This window comes from Trachypithecus francoisi, unplaced genomic scaffold, assembly GCF_009764315.1.
Source record: "Trachypithecus francoisi isolate TF-2019V2 unplaced genomic scaffold, Tfra_2.0 Lachesis_group20, whole genome shotgun sequence".
NCBI lineage: Eukaryota > Metazoa > Chordata > Mammalia > Primates > Cercopithecidae > Trachypithecus > Trachypithecus francoisi.
Window position 1 is genome coordinate 44,877,882 of NW_022681466.1, and position 22,958 is coordinate 44,900,839.

Sequence of the window (22,958 nt, forward strand, 5' to 3'; positions counted from 1 at the left end):
CAGGAGAATCACTTGAGCTCAGGAGGCAAAGGTTGCAGTGAGCCAAGATCGCGCCACTGCACTCCAGCCTGGGCAACAGAGCAAAACCCCATCTCAAAATAAATAAATAAATAAACAAACAAACAAACAAACAAACAAACTGGGCAAAGAACATGCATAGACATTTCTAAAAAGAAGACATGTAAATAGCATTTTGAGTATTATATTTTATCTCCCTGATTTAAGAGGCTAAATTATTCAGAGGTTTTCAAAATCCTTTATAAAATGAAACTTATAAATTAAGATTTAATGTAAAGACTTTAATTATAAATTAATTATAAATTATAATTTAAAAACTTGTCATAGCAACAAGAGCTCACTTACAAACATCCTCATACTGTTCCTGTAGCTCATTCAAAATAAATATAATATCCCCAATATCCACCATGTGGTTACCTGTAATAGAATAAGTTCAAATACTGTATTTACTTTTGAACATAGATATATCTGCCATCCTATTCTAACATGAAAACAACACAGAATGTGTGGCAAGTAGGAACAAAGAGCCAACTATTACAAGTTTTGAATAGAATCTGAAATCATGAATTGGTAACTCAGTACACACTAAAACATAAGAGTAAGGCCATGGTCTTTTCTCCTTAATAAAAGAGTTTTTCATCAAAAGAAATAGTCGTATTTTAAGCTCTCATGCAAATCAGGATATTTTTTCATTTTACATGTTTTTTAGAGTTTATTACAGGTATTTACTTACTCTTTTGACTTCATTTCTAGATTGTGAACTCCTCAAGAACAGAGGATGTGTTTTTCATTTGTTTCCCCAATGCCTCGCAAAGTACCTACTTCTTATCACTAAAAATTATTTTTGACTGAACAAAATATACAGAAGGCAATAAAAAACAATGCAATTCTACATAGTGAATAGCAGACAATGATTTACTTTGTACCTTCTCCGTGTCCAGCACTCTCATAACTTCCCACTATTCCTGCCCCTGCCCGTCGAAGACCATTTTTCTTCTTGGATAATGCATGAATGAGGATGTGTTCAGATGCAGTGACCTTGAATAATGTCATTTCAATTGTGCACAGAGGTAGAAAACGCTTTGCTCAATAATTCTTGCCTCCAAATATTTTATTTTGCTTGCCATCTAAGATGAAAACGACTGAAAATTTACTTATCTATCTATAATAGTGATGGGTTTTTTCTTCAGTCTATTCATAAAAAATCAACTGTTCAATAATATGCATAAGTGAAAACTCTGAGAGGAAGAAGCAAATTTTTATTGTTTTCCACAGACAGGAAGATAAGTTTATTTTACTGTCCAATTATTTCATTTAAAAAGTTTACTGTTTGATAAAATAAACTTTTGGTATCATAGAAACCTTTCAACATCTACAATGACATATTATTACTATGCACAACTTCAAAAACAAATGCCTCCAGCTCCAAGTAAAGTGATGTTGAACATCCTGACTATAGTTCAGCTCTAGGAAATTTCTTGGATTGCCAGTGGTTTCCTTGCCTTGGAAAAAAAATACACAATTGAAAAATATAAATAAGACCTTCAATGAGTTGAGAATTATAAAAATGCTATCTGAAGTTCAGTCATCTAGATCTCAGGAAGTTTGCAGTAGCTATAAGAGTTCAACAAGCAAAATAAAACCCTGTGGATATTTAAACTTCAGTCATCCAGGAGGTCCTATAGGTTCACAGTTGGTCTATCAAAAATAAAAGCTATTCCTATTGTGGTAGAACTTGGTATCAGGTTCATATACCATTTTTCACCAGCTCATGAACTCCATTCTCATCGATGATTAAAGATGCATGGAATTCTACATCTGTACATAACTTTCTATTCCTTCCTCAGCATTAGAGATAAGAGGAGAGATTTCACACTAGATTGGTAAATGATTGGCATCCTTTAAGTGGGAAATTGCTGGAAGAGGAGAGCCATTTTCATCTATAGAGTGATCCCTGCATTGAGAACCCAGCAATAATGAAAGTGTGCCTTGCGGTAGTAAAATTGTCTTTCCCATTCTGACTGTCAGCATTCTTTAGTGTGGAAAAGTCATCTTCCCATAATATTTCATAAACCACAAACTTCTTTGCGAACTAGAAGATATCAAAGACAAATTTTTCCATACTGATTCCACTGGGTTTATCTGGCTTAATTAAGTGCTGTTGGGTATCCACATAAGGAATCTTCTTTTGAGCCACATGGTGCTGCAACTGAGGTTCATAAACATTGACAACATCCTCAGAAATGGTACAGTGAATAAATGGTTGGCAATATTCTCCACATTGAACAGCAGTCATCCATTTGAGCTTCATTTTTGAGCTGTTGCCAGGGAAACATCACTATACTCTACCACCTGGTAAACTCCATCCACTCCACAAACCACTCCAACCGGTTCTGCAGGGTTTGTTTTCTCTACCACCTTTGCTCCACAGTCTGCTCCTTTCTGAATGCAAAATCCAATGAACCGTGAGTCTGCCACTTTTACTAATATGTTGTCAACACAATAGACATGAATGCTCCAAATGCCTCTTTGCACCATATCCTCCACAATATGCCAGGCTGCAAGAGCCCAATAAAGACCACCATTCTCATGTGGAGCAATAGAAACTTTGTTCTTCTCTTCCAAAATAATTTGCCCATCAAAACTCATGGCAGGGAGCATTTCTTGCTGAAAAAAAGATTATATTTTCTTTTCTTTTTAAACCAAAGTACTTGTGCTTGGTGAAGAACTCCTTGTAGATTCCGCTGTTCTGCCACTGATCATTATATGGAATAATGCATTTGTTGCCATAATATTTTTCAGCTAACTATTGTAGCTTCAGGATATGCTCTGCTTGAATCTGAAAAAGTGTCTTATGGGATGGCAAACCAACATCATACATCCCCTTTGGATATGCAACGAGTCTAGTCCCCTGTCCACCAACTAGAAAAACTGTTACTTTGTTCTGAGAAATCTGGAAAAGTTCTTTGCTTTCTCAGGCCTGGAGCTGATCTAGCTTCCCTGTAGCACTGCCCAGTACCTCTCGAGGGACAAGTTCCATTCACGCATCCACCTTTTCTTGATGAGAGGACTGGTTAAATCCTTCAATGGCCTTTTGGAAAAATTCAGTTCCTCAAAGTTGAAGGCCTAGAGCTCTGCATAAAGTTCTACCTGTTGGGCTTCCTCAAGCTCACTCCAGAAACATAGTGGGTGTTCTTGCTCAGCTTTGGACAACCTGAGTTTGAGGTCATTAGTGTTCATAATGCTGTGATAGCCAAGCTTTGTGAAAATAGGGGTGCAATGTATGTACCTACAAAGCTTCCTCAGTGCGACCACAGCTCCACCCGGCTCCTTCTGCGCTGGCATCCTGTGTCCCCTCTGAATATATACCCTCATCCTGGGCCATGGCGGCTGGGTGGGGCAGGCCGGGACCAGGGCCGAGGGGAGTGGCCCAGCCACCCTGTCCCTCTTGCCGGGACGAGAAGCAAATATTTAAATCAAAGAATAGTATCATTTTGGTGTTGGGTCTACCTGATTCACTCTGATTCTCTGAAAATTGGTAAACTATGTATTTCAGGTACAGGCCTTTAAATCCCTGCAAAGCAAGTACTATGTGTTTGAACCAATCAAAGAAATGCTAGACAAAATTGGTGCTAAATTGCCTTCTGATTAGAGATTGCTTCCTACATTCTGGTTTCTTATTTCCTTGGTATTTCTCCTCATCCTGGTTTTGATTATAGTTCTAACACTTCCCATAACCTCCCCCAGTAACTGGCACTTACGGTAGATTGATTGCATGTCCCATGTTCTTAGATCATAGCTTAAGTCCTAAGACAACTCAAAGCTTCTTCAACCCACAAGCTCTTGAATCTGATCACTAAAAAGTATTCTGTTAGACCATACATGTATTAATCCAGTGGAAAAGGCCATCTTGCTTTTACCTGCTCTTCATTTAGAAAACTCCTTTCTCTGAACAGAAGTTCAGCCTCAACTAATAAGAGTGTGGTAGTCAACCATGTTCACAGATTCATTAGCTCTTGCTCAAATTTATTCCTTGCATCTACGCAATAATAAACACCTATCTGAAACTCCCAAACAAATATTACCTACTTAAACAGTCCCTAGTGGCCGAAGACACATTCCAGAATCCAAAATGACGATCTTGGTCCCTATCTGACTTAGCAAAACCTTAAAGAATGATTCCTGGTTGAAACTAAGGCAATCAATATGGTCACAGGTATCATTTATTTCCTAAGGGAAGCTCAAAACAGCCTCCTACTCTAAGGTATGTAATTCTGGAAGAAATTCATCCTGGAAAATGCAACTACCTACTGTGAGAGGAAAAAAATGATCCTAATTATTAAGGTCATATATGCAAGGCAACATTACTCTGAAGATGCTAAGTGACCATTAACACTATATTTCTGTAATTTTCAGGTAGCTCCACAGTATCGAAAGCCTCCTCTAGTAAAAACTGCACTAGTCACAACTTTCCAACCAGTTCAGTTTTTCAGATCTCTAACCTCCATGAGAGAAAAAAAAAACTGCTATACCAATACACTATTTCAGAAACCAAAATACCTGACCCTCTAAGAACTGCCATCAGCTGATTTTCCATATGGCACTTCTTGCCATATCTAAATAAAGCAAATCCTCCTTGGACTTTCCTGAAAATTTCAGAGGCATAATTCCTTCTCCCTCATTGTGAACATCTATAAAGATGAACATATTATCTACCTATCATCTTCAACAATATACCAAATACAAAAATAAGATGCTAGAACAGTACCTGCAGTGCTGTCTTCTTTCAGCAGGATAACTGTGTTATATTATTTCTTACTGCAAAATTCTGCTACAGAAAAATTAACATCTCCTACCTGGGTAACCCAAAATTGTTGGCATCCTGGGGTTAACTTTTCCTTTAACATTAAAATAGCTCAGACCCCAGAGCATACACTAACATAAATCAATACCTTGACCAAAATTTGAGGATTCCTGAGTCATTTGTACTCTTTTTGTCTATTTTAGGTTTGTTTCTCTATTCCCATGGACTCTTGATCTCAGTTACATTATTACCTTCTACAGGTGCAATCCTCTTTCTGCCCCAAGCAGATCCAACATAGAACCCACAGGTCTTTATCCTTGAAATCTCCCCACCAACAATATTAATACAAGTCTATTGTATATAACCAACTTTTACTGGTAATTTGCAATTGATGGGAGTAAGGGAGTTCTTAAGAAGCACAGCAAGCAACTACATACTATAGTCCTAAAGTTCTGTGGTTACTCTACCCTCACTCACTCTTATGTTCTATCCATCTTCTTCCTCCACTACTTATGTACAGTACTTTACCTTATCTTTTTGCTCAATCTAGATGTTTCCCAGTATGTTTTAACTCTCATAATCTAATATGTCTATTAAGATTATTTTCCTGGTCAAAAGATAAGGACTTTCCTTATGAGGAATTTTGCCTCAAACTGCAGCCAGCTTATTCATATGATAAAATGAAGAATATTTTGTTCTTTCTGATTGGAAGATGTGGCATGAGGAATCAGAATTATCCACTCATTCAACAAATATTTGTTGAGCGGTTAATATGTGCCATAAGCACCATGCTAGGTATTGAAGATACAATATTAAGCTAAAGCAGACATGATATCTGCTCACCTGATGCTCAGTCTTATTTGAAATACCAATGTCAATCCAACAAAAATACAAATTTCAATTGTGAATCGTGCTATGAGAGTGTATAACATGAGAATCTGACCTACTCAGAGAGGTCTGGGAAAACATCCCTGAGGAAAAAGACAGCTGAGTTTGGATCTAAAGTGTAAGTAGGAATTAACTTATACTTTAAGGGGAGAGAAAGGTTCAAGGAAGAGAAATGAACACATGCAACAGCCATTTGGCAAGAAGGGGCATGGTATACAGTTGAAACTAAGAAGGCACAGAGAGCAAGGGAGAATATGGTCTCAGACAAAGATGAAGATCTGGGTAAAAGCCAGAACATGCAAGACCCTGTAAACCACACTAAAAGAGTTATTTATCCCAAGAGGTATTATTAGATTTCATGTGAGGAGAATAACATGATCAGACCTGTATTTGAACGAAGGTCATTATGGCTGCACTGTAAAGGAACATAAGAGTGGATAGGGGTATATTTGTTAGGATGAACTGCAATGGTCCTGAGGAAAGGTTATGTGAACTTGGACTAAGATAGGGAGATAAAGAGAAATAAATCAGGCCGGGCTTGGTGGTTCAAGCCTGTAATCCCAGCAATTTGGGAGGCTGAGACAGGCGGATCACAAGGTCAGGAGATGGAGACCATCCTGGCTAACACGGTGAAACCCCGTCTCTACTAAAAAAATACAAAAAACTAGCCAGGCGAGGTGGTGGCTGTAGTCCCAGTTACTTGGGAGGCTGAGGCAGGAGAATGGTGTAAACCCAGGAGGCGGAGCTTGCAGTGAGCTGAGATCCGGCCACTGCACTCCAGCCTAGGCGACAGAGCAGGACTCCACCTCAAAAAAAAAAAAAAAAAGAGAACTAGATCACATCTGTACTCCCAGCACTTTGGGAGGCCAAGGCAGGTGGATCACAAGGTCAGGAGATTGAGACCATCCTGGGAACATGGTGAAACCATGTCTCTACTAAAAATACAAAAATTAGCTGGGCATGGTGGCATGTGCCTATAATCCCAGCTACTCGGAGGCTGAGGCAGGAGAACCATTTAAACCAGGGAGTCCGAGGTTGCAGTTAGCCAAGATCACACCACTGCACTACAGTCTGGCAACAGAGAGGAGTAAAAAGAAAAAGAGAGAGAAATGGAAAGACTTAAGAGATATCTATCTTATATACAGAAAAAAGGGAAAAGTTTTTAAAGAGATATATCTAAGACTTTAAATAAGGGAACTATTGCATGAGGAATAGAGAAGTAGAGTTGTCAAGGATGACTCTCAGGTTTCTACCTCACCCTTCTTGTGTCTGTTCTAGGTGCCAAGCACTGTGATAAATGTTTATATTTAATTCCTATAACAATTCTATAAAATTAGTATCATTTGTCCAATATACCTCCCCAAATAAAGCAGGAGACCTGGAGACCGAGACCAGAACTCCATAAGCCAAAAAGCAAGTTACTGCAGCTGTTTCATATATGATTTCTGTTGTTCCTGGTAGGGCATGCCCTAAAGGCTTAGGATCAGTCTTTAAAATCCCCATTTTACATTTTCATACCCCATCATATCCTTCCACTCATGCCTCACCCCAGAGCCCACCATACCTGACTTCTTAATAGAACTCCATGTGGCCGGATTCTATCTCCAGACCACATATCAGCAACCAAAAGCCCACTACAAAACCACCATTAATAAATGACAAAAACTAGTGGAAGCCCACTCAGAAAGATGTCATATCTGAGTATTTTTCTGCCATATTTACACAAACTGTTCCTTTGGCTTAAGATGTTTTTTTCACTCTTCGCTACCACCTTCAACTACTTAATTCATACTGATCCTTCAAGATTCAGCTCAGACATCAGTTCCTCTGATAATCTTTCCCCAAGGCTTCCAGTATGCATTAGCAGCCTATGTACACTCTATTATAGTATTTGCCATGGAGCATTTTAATTTTTGGTTTGCTTAGTTTTTTCCACACTTGAATGTGAGTTCCCTCAAAAAAAAAAAAAAAAAAAAAGAAGTGTGTTTTATTCATCTTTGCATCACGTAGCACAGTTCCAGGCATAGTAGATATTAAATGACTGACTATCTGATTGATTAAGTGAATGAATCAGACTGGGCCCAGTGGCTCATGCCTATAATTCCAGCTACTCAGCAGGCTGAGGCAGGAGGATCACTTGTGGCCAGAAATTTGAGACCAGCCTAGGAAACATAGCAAGACCTCATCTCTACAAAATAAAAATTAGCCTGGCATGATGGCACACACCTATAGTCCTAGCTATTCAGGAAGATGAGGTGGGAGGATTACTGAGCCTAGGAGGTCAAGATTACAGCAAGCTATGATCACGACATTGTACTACAGCCTGGGCAACAGAGTGAGGCTCTAAAAATAATAAAATAATAAAATGAATCAATCAGTTAATCACTAATTATTATAGGACATCCTCTGGTTACAAGTAAACATGTAATACAAAACACTTGCTAAATATTTTTATCATGTTTAAAGCAATCCACATTGTACAGAGAGTAACTGAAGGGCATAGCAAAATTGTTTAATCAAAGCTATAAAAGCAATAAAGTTGAGAATTCAAGAAATTTAGGTCTTCAAACTTGTGGAGTCAATGCCCTTGACACTACAAGAAACTACTTCTCCACAAAGACCAGAAATGACTTGGAAAAGAGATATAAGACTGAATTCTTTTAAAATTCATTTTACTCTTTTACCAAACATACCAAACTATAACAATTTTAGAAACTTCTCACTTAATTTTTCTAGACTATTTCTTACTATAGACACCAGTAAACAGTGTCAATGGCAAAAGGTAAGAATCAAGAGAAAAAAGGAGAAGCAAAGGACAGATCGCAAAATTGATATCCGGAAAAAAAATGTATAAATACGTGCACATATATATTTACATATATATTTCAATGCAAATAACTCACTGTCAATATAGGTATGTTTTATCACTTCTTCTAAAATTTCAGGGTTTATAGGGATACCCATGCTATCCAAAACACCAAACATTTCATCAGTTGAAACTCGACCACCTTTTATCCTACAGAAAATCTTCAAGGCATCCTGGAATGCTGCAAAAAACAAATTAGTATACCATGAGAATCAATAGCTTTTCTTGGAAAAGGAGGTGACTTTGTGTCAATAGCCCACTAAGGGAAAATAACCTTATATAAGCACGGGATTTTATAAATATTTATCAACAAGTAAATCACTGTTATAAAATAACTTTATAATAGTGGCTAAAACGTTGTTCTTTTTTTCTTCATAGGAATTTCATATTCTTATGTTAACAATCCTTAGCATATAAAATAAATTGAAAAGAACCTGGTCAGAAGGAAATATTCAGCATGACCCTGACTAGCAAACCAAATCTGGGGCTCCCCAAGACATCTACTTCTGAATCTTAGATTCTATAATTTTAAAACAATTTAACTAAAATAAATTAAATACCAAATCACTTTATCATTTTCTAAAATTTGTAGTCACATCAGAGAGCTCAGTATATTTTTAATTTTAAAAAGAAAATATTCAGATAAATTATAATTTTCCACAAAAAAACTTCCTTAAGAATTAAACAGATTGAAAACCATGTTCAACTGCTAAATTTAAATTCTCCCTGACCACTACACCCCTTAATTAGCCTTGACAAAAAAAAAAAACACAATTCCCATGATCAATTTCAGACAGAAAATCACATTATAGTCAGACTAGATTTTCTTGAAATTCATCATATAATAAACTAATGATTACTAAGTTCTTTGATAAGTACAATCAAGGAGAAAAAGCTGGGCATTATTTATTCATTCAATTAGTCTTTTTTTAATTAATAAATTAATTTTTTTAAGACAGGGTATCTCTCTGTAGCCCAGGCTGGAATGCAATCACACAATCTCAGCTTACTGCAACCTCTGCCTCCCCAGCTCAAGTGATCCTCCCACCTCAGCCTGTTGAGTAGCTGGGACTACAGACACGTACCACGATGCCCCGCTAACTTTTTTGTATTTTTGTAGAGATGGGGTTTTGCCATGTTGCCCAGGCTGGTCTCAAACTCCTGGGCTTAAGCAATCCACCCGCCTTGGCCTCCCAAAGTGTTGGGACTACAGGCATGAGCCACCATGCCTGTCCTCAACTACTCATTATTGATCAAGTTAACAAAAATAGCAAGGGAAGGGACCTCCAGAAACCCTCTCCTCCATAAAAGCAATGAGAACTCTGGCAGAAATTATCAGAACCAACTTGTTTCAAAACTCTGAAAATAAGCCAAAGGCTTGCAGTTATCCGAGGAATTTCTTCAAGAAAAATGACTGAGTCTCAACAAGAACAGTGAGCTTTGTGGCATTTTAACTTGCTCTATTCCCGTCTACCCATCTCCAGGTTCCCTGGAGCATTGAAAACCAGTACTCTACAATCATGATGAAAATGTGTGTGTGCACTAATGAGGTGAGAGAGCCCTCTTTAAGCACAACTCAAAACTCAGAAGACATAAAGAAAAAAATAATAAATTTTGTGATAAAATATAACAGTTCCATTCCAAAAAACAAGGACACCATTTTAAAATTAAAAGAGAAACAATAGACTAGAAGAAAACATTTGTAACATACATAACAAAGGATTAATAGCCAGAATATGAAAACTCCTACAAATCAATGAGATGAACAATCTAGTTTTTTAAATGAAAAGTATATGTGAAAAGGCAATTCATAGAAAAATATATAAATAAACCATCTGATTCACTATAAAAGGAACATACCGCAAAATAATAAAGGCCATATATGACAAACCCGCAGCCAACACCCTATTGAATGGGGAAATGTTTTTTTTTTTTTTTTATTATTACTTACTTTTATTTTTAAAAAGTTGATAGATAAGTTCAGCAACATTCTTATAGTGAATTTCACAACAGACTTTATGGGATTTTTTTTTTTTTTTTTTTTCTTACTTGTAATTATTTATTTATTTATTTATTTTTTTCTTTTTTATTTTTTATTATACTTTAAGTTCTAGGGTACATGTGCATAACGTTTATATCATGTATAACTCCCCAATGCAATCCCTCCCTCCTCCCCCCTCCCCATGATAGGCCCCAGTGTGTGATGTTCCCCTTCCCGAGTCCAAGTGATCTCATTGTTCAGTTCCCACCTATGAGTGAGAACATGCGGTGTTTGGTTTTCTCTTCTTGTGATAGTTTGCTAAGAATGATGGTTTCCAGCTGCATCCATGTCCCTACAAAGGACGCAAACTCATCCTTTTTGATGGCTGCATAGTATTCCATGGTGTATATGTGCCACATTTTCTTAATCCAGTCTGTCACAGACGGACATTTGGGTTGATTCCAAGTCTTTGCTATTGTGAATAGTGCCGCAATAAACATACGTGTGCATGTGTCTTTGTAGTAGAGTAATTTATAATCCTTTGGGTATATACCCAGTAGTGGGATGGCTGGGTCATATGGTACATCTAGTTCTAGATCCTTGAGGAATCGCCATACTGTTTTCCATAATGGTTGAACTAGTTTACCCACCAACAGTGTAAAAGTGTTCCTATTTCTCCACATCCTCTCCAACATCTATTGTTTCCTGACTTCTTAATGATTGCCATTCTAACTGGTGTGAGATGGTATCTCATTGTGGTTTTGATTTGCATTTCTCTGATGGCGAGTGATGACGAGCATTTTTTCATGTGTCTGTTGGCTGTATGGATGTCTTCTTTTGAGAAATGTCTGTTCATATCCTTTGCCCACTTTTTGATGGGGTTGTTTGTTTTTTTCTTGTATATTTGTTTGAGTTCTTTGTAGATTCTGGATATTAGCCCTTTGTCAGATGAGTAGGTTGCAAAAATTTTCTCCCATTCTGTAGGTTGCCTGTTCACTCTGATGGTAGTTTCTTTTGCTGTGCAAAAGCTCTTTAGTTTAATGAGATCCCATTTGTCAATTTTGGCTTTTGCTGCCGTTGCTTTTGGTGTTTTAGACATGAAGTCCTTGCCCATGCCTATGTCCTGAATGGTACTACCTAGATTTTCTTCTAGGGTTTTTATGGTATTAGGTCTAACATTTAAGTCTCTAATCCATCTTGAATTATTTTCGTATAAGGGGTAAGGAAAGGATCCAGTTTCAGCTTTCTACTTGTGGCTAGCCAATTTTCCCAGCACCATTTATTAAATAGGGAATCCTTTCCCCATTTCTTGTTTTTGTCAGGTTTGTCAAAGATCAGATGGCTGTAGATGTGTGGTATTATTTCTGAGGACTCTGTTCTGTTCCACTGGTCTATTTCTCTGTTGTGGTACCAGTACCATGCTGTTTTGGTTACTGTAGCCTTGTAGTATAGTTTGAAGTCAGGTAGCGTGACGCCTCCAGCTTTGTCCTTTTGACCTAGGATTGTCTTGGCAATGCGGGCTCTTTTTTGGTTCCATATGAACTTTAAAGCAGTTTTTTCCAATTCTGTGAAGAAACTCATTGGTAGCTTGATGGGGATGGCATTGAATCTATAAATCACCTTGGGCAGTATGGCCATTTTCACGATATTGATTCTTCCTATCCATGAGCATGGTATGTTCTTCCATTTGTTTGTGTCCTCTTTGATTTCACTGAGCAGTGGTTTGTAGTTCTCCTTGAAGAGGTCCTTTACATCCCTTGTAAGCTGGATTCCTAGGTATTTTATTCTCTTTGAAGCAATTGTGAATGGGGAAATGTTTAAAGCATTCCCCCTAAGAACTGAAACAAAACAATTCACCACTCCTATTCAATATATTACTGGAAGCCCTACCCAGAGCAATCAGGCAAGAGAAAAAAAAACAAGAAGCATCCAAGTTGGAAAAGAAGAAGTCAAATTATGTCTGTTTGCTGATGATATAATCTTATACTGAGAAAACCCTAAAAACGCCTCCCAAAAAAAAAAAACCCTTAGATTTGATAAACAAATTTGGTAATGTTTAAGTAGATAAAATCGGTGGCATTTCTATACCCTAGTATCAAGCTGAGAACCAATCAAGAAGGCAATACCATTTAGCTTAGCTACAAAAACCAAAGTACCTAGGAATACATTTAACCAAAGAGGTGAAAGATCTCTACAAGGAAAACTAGAAAACAGTGATGAAATAAACTATAGAGAACACAAACAAATGGGAAAACATCCCATGCTCATGGATCAGAAAATTAATATTGTTAAAATGACCATACTGCCCAAAGCAATCTACAGATTCAGTGCAATCTCTATCAAAATACCAATGTCATTTTTCACGAAATAGAAAATATAATCTTAAATTTTACGTGGAACTAAAGGACCCCAAATAGTCAAAGTAATCCTAAGCAAAAGAACAAAGCTGGAGACATCACATTATACGGTAATATATCAAATTATATTGTAATAGTAACCAAAACAGCGTGGTACTGCTATAAAAGTAGACACATATATTGGTGGAACAGAAAAGAGAACCCAGAAATGAACTTTCATATCTATAACCACCTGATCTTTGACATCGTTGACAAAAACATACACTGGTGAAAGGACACTCTTTTCAATAAATGGTAAAGGGAAAATTGGACTGCCATTCGCATAAGAATGAAACTAGACCCCTATCTCCTACCATATACAAAATCAACTCAAGATGGTTCTAAACTTAAATGTAATACTCGAAGCTTTAAGAATACTAGATGAGGCCAGGCGCGGTGGCTCACGCTTGTAATCCCAGCACTTTGGGAGGCTGAGGCAGGCGGATCATGAGGTCAGGAGATCAGACCATTCTGGCTAACACGGTGAAACCCCGTCTCAACTAAAAATATAAAAAAATTAGCCAGGCGTGGTGGCGGGCGCCTATAGTCCCAGCTACTTGGGAGGCTGAGGCAAGACAATGGTGTGAACCCAGGAGGCGGAGCTTGCAGTGAGCCAAGATCAGGCCACTGCACTCCAGCCTGGGCGACAGAGCGAGAGTCCATCTGCAAAAAAAAAAAAAAAAAAAAAAGAATACTAGATGAAAACCTAAGGAAAACTCTTACTGACATTGGTCTAGGCAAAGAATTCATGACTAAGAATTCGAAAGCACAAGCAACAACAACAAAAAAAGGCAAATAAGACGACTAAACTAAAAAGCTTCTGCACAGCAAAATAAATAATCAACAGAATGAACAGACAACTTGAAGAATAGAGAAAATATTTGCAAACTGTGCATCCAACAAGGGACTGATATCCAGAATTTACAAAGAACTCAAACAGATCAACGACAACAAAAACAACAAAAAATCCTGTTAAAAAGTGGGCAAATGACATGAATAGACATTTTTCAAAAGAAGACATACAAATGGCCAAATGAGCATTATGAAAAAATGGAAAGTAGTGTGGAGATTTCTCAAAGAACTAAAAATAGAACTACTGTATGATCCAACAATTCCACTACTAGGTATATACACCCAAAGGAAAAGAAACCATTATCTCAGAAAGATACCTGCACTCATATGTTTATCACAGCACAATCCACAATAGCAAAGATATAAAATGAACCTAAGTGTCCATAAATGGATGACTGGGTAAAGAAAATGTGGTACACACACACACAAACACACACACACACACACACACACACACACAGTGGAATACTAGTCAGCCATAAAAAGAGAATGAAATAATATATTTTACAGCAACATGGATGAAACTATTATCTATCTGACTTTCTGTTTCTGAGTTGTTTCACTTGAGATAATGAAAGCCATTTATAGGTAGGAGCCAAATGTATAGGTGGGAGCCAAATGTGTACACATGGACATAGAGCGTGAAATAATAGTTACTGGAGACTTGGAAGTGTGGGAAGGGGGTGAAGGATGAAAAATTACTTAATAAGTACAATGTATAACTATTCAGATAATGGTTACACTAAAAGCCAGACTTTACCAGGATGCAATATATCTATGTAACAAAACTGCATTTGCACCCCTTAAATTTATACAAATAAAAAATAAAAATATATAATTCCAAGGACCGAGCATAAGAACTTGATATCACTTAATGGAGAAATAGAAGAATTGCTAACATCAGGTCATGAATACCACAGATTTCGTGTTTTTGGAGGTACTGTTTCTACCATTAATATGAATACCCTTTCCAACCACTTTATTTATAATGTATAGGTAATGTAAACTAAAGGTTATTAAGAGACCCATAAGTATCTGAAATTTTTAGGAATAGATACAAACAGATTTCTGGCAAAAGGAAGAAAGTACTGTTAAGGATGAAGAAGAAAACGGATGTGAGATTTCAACAGAAAAAAAAACACGCACACAAACAAAGGCATGGGAGTAAGAATTATGTTGGCATGTATGAAGATTTATGACTAATCGGAGTATGGGGTTCTTGCCTGGGAAAGGTACTGTGATAAAGGGAAGAGTGGTGAACAAAATTATGAAGGGATGAAGAGGCTAAGCATAAGAGTTTGGCCTAGACTCATTTGATAATAGGAAGAGCATCCAAATTCTTGGGCAGGAAGATAACATGGTGAAAAGAGTATTTTAAGAGAATTAGTCTAGCAGTTAATGTGAAGGAAAAACTAGAGATTAGAGATAGAATATTAGAATATTGGGGCAGTTTGAGCCAGGTTTTGTAATGCCTTTTATGACAAAATTCACACCTAATTTTTCTCAGCCTACGCTAGTGGGAGATTCTGTAAAATATAAATTAATTCATATATTAAATACCACCCTTCCCAACCCCAAAATCAGTTACAAAATTATTCTCTTCTATACTTTTGAAGAAGTCTTTTTTACCTGGATTCTGAGAGACCAAATAAGAAACATCAGCCACAGCTTTAAGGAAACTTGAAAAATCCAGCATTCCATTAACTATAAAAATGATTCCAAAACAGAAGGGAAAAAAAAAACTCCATCAGCAAACATTATTAGCAAACTCCCTAAGAACATAAGATAAAAATCGCAACTAAAAATGTAAATAGAATTAACTAATGACATTAGAATACTATTATCTATACACAGAGCAGTAGACATATATAGAATGTAAAAAGAATATTTACCAGAAAAAAATGTACATATTGTAATTAGGTAGTAAATAGCGTTCCAGCAGTAATAAGAATGCTATGGGACTAGTACTGTAGATACAGCAGTGCTCTTTGCTCAAGACTAATTTTTATATTTGTAGTTCTTCAAGATTCTTCAAGTTAAATAACTATGAATTCATTTTCTCCTGTCATGAAGCAAATGAGCCCAACTTTGACAGGGTTTATTTACATCAGTGATGTTATCTATGTCATGAAGAAAACAAGTATAAATCTATATTTCAATTTAATGTCATCTGAGCAGAAATAGCCTACAGAGGAATACTTAAGTGCTTCCAATAGTGTGCAGAGGAAATGACAAGGCTTGGTTGTTCTCACTTCCATACCACAGAAGCACTTTCTCCAGCACTGAAAAGTCTGTCAAGTTGTCTATCTCCACTTCTTCAGTATAACAACTTGAGAGTGGGTTCTCCTTTCTTTCAAAAACAGTGAAACATCTGTCCAAATTTTAATGAACTACTTTGACTTGTTTTCTAATGTTGTTGTGACTTTGGGATGGCAAAGATCTTTCAGATAAGATATCAAAAGCAATTCATAAAAGAAAAATTGTAGACTGGACTTCATCAAAAGTATGAACTTTTGGCCGGGCGCGGTGGCTCAAGCCTGTAATCCCAGCACTTTGGGAGGCCGAGACGGGCGGATCACGAGGTCAGGAGATCAAGACCATCCTGCCTAACACAGTGAAACCTCGTCTCTACTAAAAATACAAAAACTAGCCGGGCGAGGTGGCGGCGCCTGTAGTCCCAGCTACTCGGGAGGCTGAGGCAGGAGAATGGCGTAAACCCGGGAGGCGGAGCTTGCAGTGAGCTGAGATCCGGCCACTGCACTCCAGCCCGGGCGACAGAGCGAGACTCCGCCTCAAAAAAAAAAAAAAAAAAAAAAAAGTATGAACTTTTCCTTTTCTAAAAACATTCTTAAGAGAATAAAAAGACAAGCCACAGAATGGAAAAAAATATCTATGAATCACATATCCAGTAAAAGACTTATATTCAGAATATATAAATAATCTCAAAATACAATAATAAGAACACAATTTTTCAATGGGCAAAAAATATACAAATGGCAAATGAGCACATGAAAAGATATTCAACATTATTTAATCATTCAGGAGATGCAAATTAAAACCACAATCAGATAATAACCATATATCTATTAGAACAACCATAATTTTTAAAGGCTGATCAATTTGAGGATGGCAGGCGTATAAAAAAAAGCAGTATACAACAATATGAATAAATCTTAGTCACATTTACAACAATATGAATAAATCTTAGTCATATAATATTAAGTGAAAAAAACAAGATTATATACAGCATGAAAAACTTTTTACTAAAGTTTTTTAAACAACTAAAATTTTTGAACTATTTTACAAAAATACCTATCCATAACAATAATACTATTTAAACAGAAAAATAAGAGAATAATGAATATAGGATTCAAGATAATTCTTACCTCAGGTTGGGGAAAACAGAATAATAGGTTGCTTAGTAAAGTTTATGGTTAGATGTAAATTATTGACAAGGTCCTACTTTTTATTTTGGGTGGTTGGGTCAAGTACTTATTACATTATTTAAATTACATAACTAAATAAGATTAGACCATGCATGGAACAATAATGAGAATAAGTCATAATCCAGTCTAGTAATCAAACCAATTATATAAACCTGAGGCCAATTTTCAATATCATTATTGTAAGTAATGTTCTTGTAACATATAAAAATGTTTCATAACATATAATATGACCAAAAATGATGTTTTTATAATACATTTTAAGGTTTAGCTTTCCTATCATTTGTAATTAATCTGACAAACATATTTATGATTGCAGACCCTTAAACTAATACTGAAAAGATAAAACTTACCATCAATATCAACAGTCTTTAGTGCCTGTCGCATTTCTAAATCACTTATAGAAATTCTCAAGATGCCAAGGATCACTGGAAGATCATTCACATAAATCTTACCACTTCGAATTTTACTAAAAATTTTACAGGCTTTATGAAGTGCTGTACAGACATAACAAAACAGTTAGTTAATTAATCAAAAAGAATAATTATCCTTATTCCCCCAACTATCTTTCAAAAAAATAATAATCACTAAAAGAAAGGGGAGCAAATCTGTATTTTCAGACTTTCAAACTTCTTTCATTTTACCCCACCCTCTTCAATCTTTTAATATTCAAATCTTTCAACCTGTTTCCTAAAGAACTTTCAGAAACTGTCACAAAAGTTGCACAAGGGCATATAGGCAAAGGCTTCTACAACTTGCCCTGGGAATAGTAAATTTTTCCTCTGTGTTCCCATAGCACTTACTATGTATCTCAGTCAAAGCCCTTGGTATTATGATTGCTTGCATGTCAATATCCCTCACTAAACTGTCAGCTTCTACGAAGCAAGATTTTTCATTCTTCTGTTTCCAGTGCCTAATTAAGAAGAAATTCTCAAAAAAAAGTCTATTGAACTGAATTTTTTGGTTCAGTGGATACTATACTTTATTTTCAGAAAAGAGGCAATCGATGATAGTGCTGTTTTTGTTTGTCTTTTTAGAGCCAGAGTTTCTCTGCTGCCCAGGCTGGAATGCAGTAGTGCAATCATGGCTCACTGCAGTCTCAAACTCCTGTCTCGAAATCCTGGGCTTAAACAATCCTCCCACCTCAGCCTCTCCAGTAGCTAGGACTACAGCTGTGTGCCAACATGCCCAACTAATTTTTTGTTTTTATGATTTTTTGTAGAGACGGAATCTCACTATATTGCTCAGGCTGGTCTTGAACTCCTGGTCTCAAATGATCCTCCAACATTGGCCTTCTGAGAGTGCTGGGAATACAGACATGAGCCACCTCACCCAGCCCTGACAGTGATAAATACAAAATAATGACTAAAGAGTTGATAATAATGACTTTAATAAGTGTTAGTAGAATTTTGGAGGTGGAAGCCAGATTTCCATGAAATGGGAAGTGAGAAAATTCAGCAACTAATGAAAACAACTCCTTCAAAAAGCTTTTCTGAAAAATACTGAGTAAAAATTAGCAAAGCATAGACCTTGAGAAAGCAGAAGAAAATCAAGAAATGAAAGGATTAGTCTGGTGAAAGGGCACCTTTTCCAATGAGACAAGATGAAAGGATATGAATGTTGTTTGTAGGTAGGAGTATCAAGGAGTTTAGGAAGCTTCCCAAAAGCCTTTACTGACTCTCTACGAAAAAGCAAAGCCACATGATCCAGTAATCCCACTTCTGGATATTTAGCCAAAAGAATTAAAATCAGGATTTTGAAGAGACAGTAATACTCCCCTGTTCACTGCAGTACTCTTCACAATAGCCAGCCTATGGAAAACAATCTAAATATCTGTGGAAACAACCTAAATGTCAGATAAATAAGGGGGAAAAAAGTATATTATATACATATAATAGAATATCATTCAGCCTTTAAAAAGAAGAAAATCCTGTCATATGTAATAACATGAACGAATCTGAAGGACATTATGCTAAGTGAAATAAGCCAGTTAAAGGAGGACAATTACTACAGAATTCCAATTATATAAAGCATCTAAAATAGTCAAACCTATGGAACAAAGAGTAGAATTGCAGTTGCCAGGAACAGGGGGTATGAGGAAATAGTGAGTTGCTAATCGGTGAGTACAAAATTTCAGTTACATAAGATGAATAAGTTCTATAGAAATACTGTACAATATTATGCCTATAGATAAGAATAACCTACATTTTTAAAATCTGTTAAGAGGGTAGATCTCATGTTAAATATTCTTACCACAATAAAATTTTTTTCAAAAGAAACAGGGCAGAAAAGATTAAGTTTCATAGATTTCAGACTAGCAAGTTTTAATTTTATTTTAATTGAGTAAAACATTTTTAAATGTTTAAAGTTGGATAGATGACATAATTGAGTATTTGAGGAGAGTAGTGAAGGTTTGGAATAGGTACCAAAGGAAACAGGAGAGATCACACCAAAACTTAAAGGGAATACCAACTGGTGCTAAGGGCAGCTGAGGTTGGAAATCATACAATCATAGTGGCACCAAATGGAGAGGTCAAGGAAATAAAATTCTAAATAAAAAGAGCTGGAAGCATAAGAGATTGTGAGTGAAGAATAAGACATTAAAGTCTGAGATTTTCACATAATGACAATGTGCAATTTGTGGCCATCAGTGTTGGTCAGGGGAATCAAGGTAAAATAATTGGTTTTGAAAGTGTGAAGCTACAGCAGTATGAGTCACCCATTTGGACACTAAGATACACAATATGACAACCAGAGTTAAGGTAAAAGAAAAACTATGCGAAATTATTCCATAGGTATAAAGGAGAAGCCCAAGATATGGGAGAGGTCAGTGTCATGAAAGCGTGAAGGGTAGTTTAAGCCTTAAGATACCAAAGACTAAATTCCAGTGATATCAGTGACTCCAGCACTTACTAATTTATCCATGATGTAATATGCAGACATTTTTCCAAAAAATACACTTGAACTAGTATAAGCTACATATTATATTTTACCTATCTTAACCAATACAACCAAAGATATTTATGGATTAAACGATCTACTTTTGCTTCCTCACAGCCTGCAGCATTTGCACATCATGTATTACCAGTTGACACCATAAGCCATTAGAAGTAGATGAAGAGGCACTAACTGCTGAAACAATTCCTAAAAAGCACATAATCAGGAAATGTATTCAAGAAATTTTAGAACCTCTTATTACCACTTAATTCTTGTGAGTGTAAATATCCATGGGTTACTTCATCATATAATGTCATGTAGAGGTTAGACAGCATTTCCTTTTCCCTGTCAAAGAAACAGTCATATTAGAAAGTGGCAATGAAAATATGCAAATTCCATTTAAAAATATTAGCAAACCTACCAATAGTCTGAGATTCATAAGAACCTTTCTTGAAGAACTGTCCAAGTCAAGGAAAATTCCGTATTCTTCACGTCAGAAGTCCCACCTTATTTCTTTTTGAGATATTTTTCTATAAAGCAGAATTTACCCTAGTCTGTAAATAGTGCCCATGACCCACTATCCTTTGACTGTGGTCCAATTTTTCCTATTCTTAATACGAGTCACAGCAAATTTTTAAGGAAGTTATTGTAATAAAGCAAACAAGAACATCTTTAAACAGCCAAAGAATCTCAGATTCCATCACCTATCAGTAAAATGTCTGGAAAAGATGATTTATCTAATACTGCAACATGTAAATAACTGGAATCATATAATGTTAGTGTTGGAAGACATCTTTTTTTTTTTTTTTTTTTTTTTTTTTTTTTTTTTTTTGAGATGGAGTCTCGCTCTGTCACCCAAGCTGGAGTGCAGTGGCCAGATCTCAGCTCACTGCAAGCTCCGCCTCCCGGGTTCACACCATTCTCCTGCCTCAGCCTCCCGAGTAGCTGGGACTACAGGCGCCCGCCACCTCGCCCGGCTAGTTTTTTGTATTTTTTAGTAGAGACGGGGTTTCACCGTGTTAGCCAGGATGGTCTCGATCTCCTGACCTTGTGATCCGCCCGCCTCGGCCTCCCAAAGTGCTGGGATTACAGGCTTGAGCCACCGCGCCCGGCCGGAAGACATCTTAAGAGTCCATTTAGTACAAGATCCTTATACAGATGTGGAAAGTGATGCCCAGAGATGTAAATTTTACAAAAGTCTAAGCATGTGAGGTCAATCAGGACTCAAATCTAAGTCTTCCAATTCCATATACAGTGCTCTTATCTCTACACAATCCTAAGAGCATAGTTAGCATAAGCTACTTGATATTCTTTATGTGGAAGGGATAAATGATTCTGGAAAGAAACACACAAGTCTGAACCCAACCTTCAAGAAACAGAGTAAAAGGATTTAAATACCGAGTAATTGCGGAAGATGTACAAGGAGGTGATGAAGTCTTGTGAACGCTGTACTGATTCGGCAACTTGCATAAAGAGTTTTCTTTCCTAGTCACCTTCTCCTTTGACAGCTTCAGAAAAGGAGGGATAATCTAGAGCCAAATGCAAGTATGTTGGTGCCTGAGGTCACACTGGTAATTCAGCATTCTTGGATGATAAAACTCTTAAAAGATAATTAATCATACCTTGGCTCCTCATTAATTATGCTTCTGGTGTAAAATTGCCTTTTGTAATTAAATTACATGTAATATAAAGTAAAATTTAAATAAACTATACAATGTTCTTTTGCAAAACCATGGTTTTCTTAAGTATGCACTTAATCATGTCATTAATAGTTGGTCAATATATAGTAATGGATTTTACAAAGCAGGGAAAACCTATGGTATAGAGAGAACAAGAAGACTCAGCCACCAGACTCTAGGGTACATATAAAGGCTTTGACTTCAGTGCAATGTGGAGAATCAACACAGTTATTCAAATGATACAGGTAATTTTGTTTTTGATTATCTCTATCATTGAGCAAATTATCCACTTAAGATTGCATGTATAAACACGATCCCAAAAAGGCAAGCAGCTAGGTGGAGAGGAAAGTAGCACTTTAGAAAAATGAGAATTCTAATTATAGGTGTCTTCAATTTTACATGGAACCCTGAGAACAGAGTTTTAATGACCATGCAAGATATGGAAAAAAGACTCTCACATTACACAAGATTGACAGGAATTGGTACTGAGATGCCATACAGGACCAATATCTTCAAAAGACAATGTTTTCAGCAAGAGTGGGGAAGGAAAAAACTTATCCCCTAATGAAAAAGTATGATTAAAACATGTCTCCATCCCAGCTCCAGGTTGGAAAAAAAGAAAGACTATTCCTCCTGATTAGTCATAATCATAACTCTACATACATCAGTTTGGAAGTCAAATCTACACCAAATATATGGGCCAGGGAAACAGAAACCAAAAACTTCATTTAAAATGACCTCTGATTTGTAACACTTCTGAAGCGCATGGCAAAGGCAAAAGCAAATTATCTTTTTAAAAATTCTCTTGAAGAAGGGCAAATTGAAAATTTCCACAGATTTAGATCAACTATATATGAAAGAATGTACGAAATATATATAACACCCAAAGAACAAGTTAACATGAGTGAGAATCAGACAAAACAACAAACACAACATTTAGATCCCCCAAAATTTCATATAGTGAATTGATCAGATACCAATCTTGAAATAACTATAGAATATGAGCAAAAAACATGACACACGGCATATTTTAAGAACCATCAGGCCGGGCGCGGTGGCTCAAGCCTGTAATCCCAGCACTTTGGGAGGCCAAG

General features: G+C 36.5%; 1 protein-coding gene and 1 pseudogene across 1 annotated transcript in view; both read right to left on the bottom strand.

The window, feature by feature from the left end:
* EFCAB13 (EF-hand calcium binding domain 13) overlaps positions 1-22,958 on the bottom strand; it is a 121,381-nt gene that overhangs the window by 73,621 nt on the left and 24,802 nt on the right. The window contains exons 5-10 of the mRNA XM_033184098.1: positions 21,584-21,714; positions 20,448-20,530; positions 17,602-17,745; positions 15,435-15,509; positions 8,614-8,757; positions 364-435 (exon numbers count right to left, since the gene is read on the bottom strand). Of these exons, the coding sequence (XP_033039989.1) occupies positions 364-435; positions 8,614-8,757; positions 15,435-15,509; positions 17,602-17,745; positions 20,448-20,530; positions 21,584-21,714 (649 nt within the window). The remainder of the gene's footprint in view (positions 1-363; positions 436-8,613; positions 8,758-15,434; positions 15,510-17,601; positions 17,746-20,447; positions 20,531-21,583; positions 21,715-22,958) is intronic.
* On the bottom strand, positions 1,766-3,258 carry LOC117067461 (annotated as a pseudogene).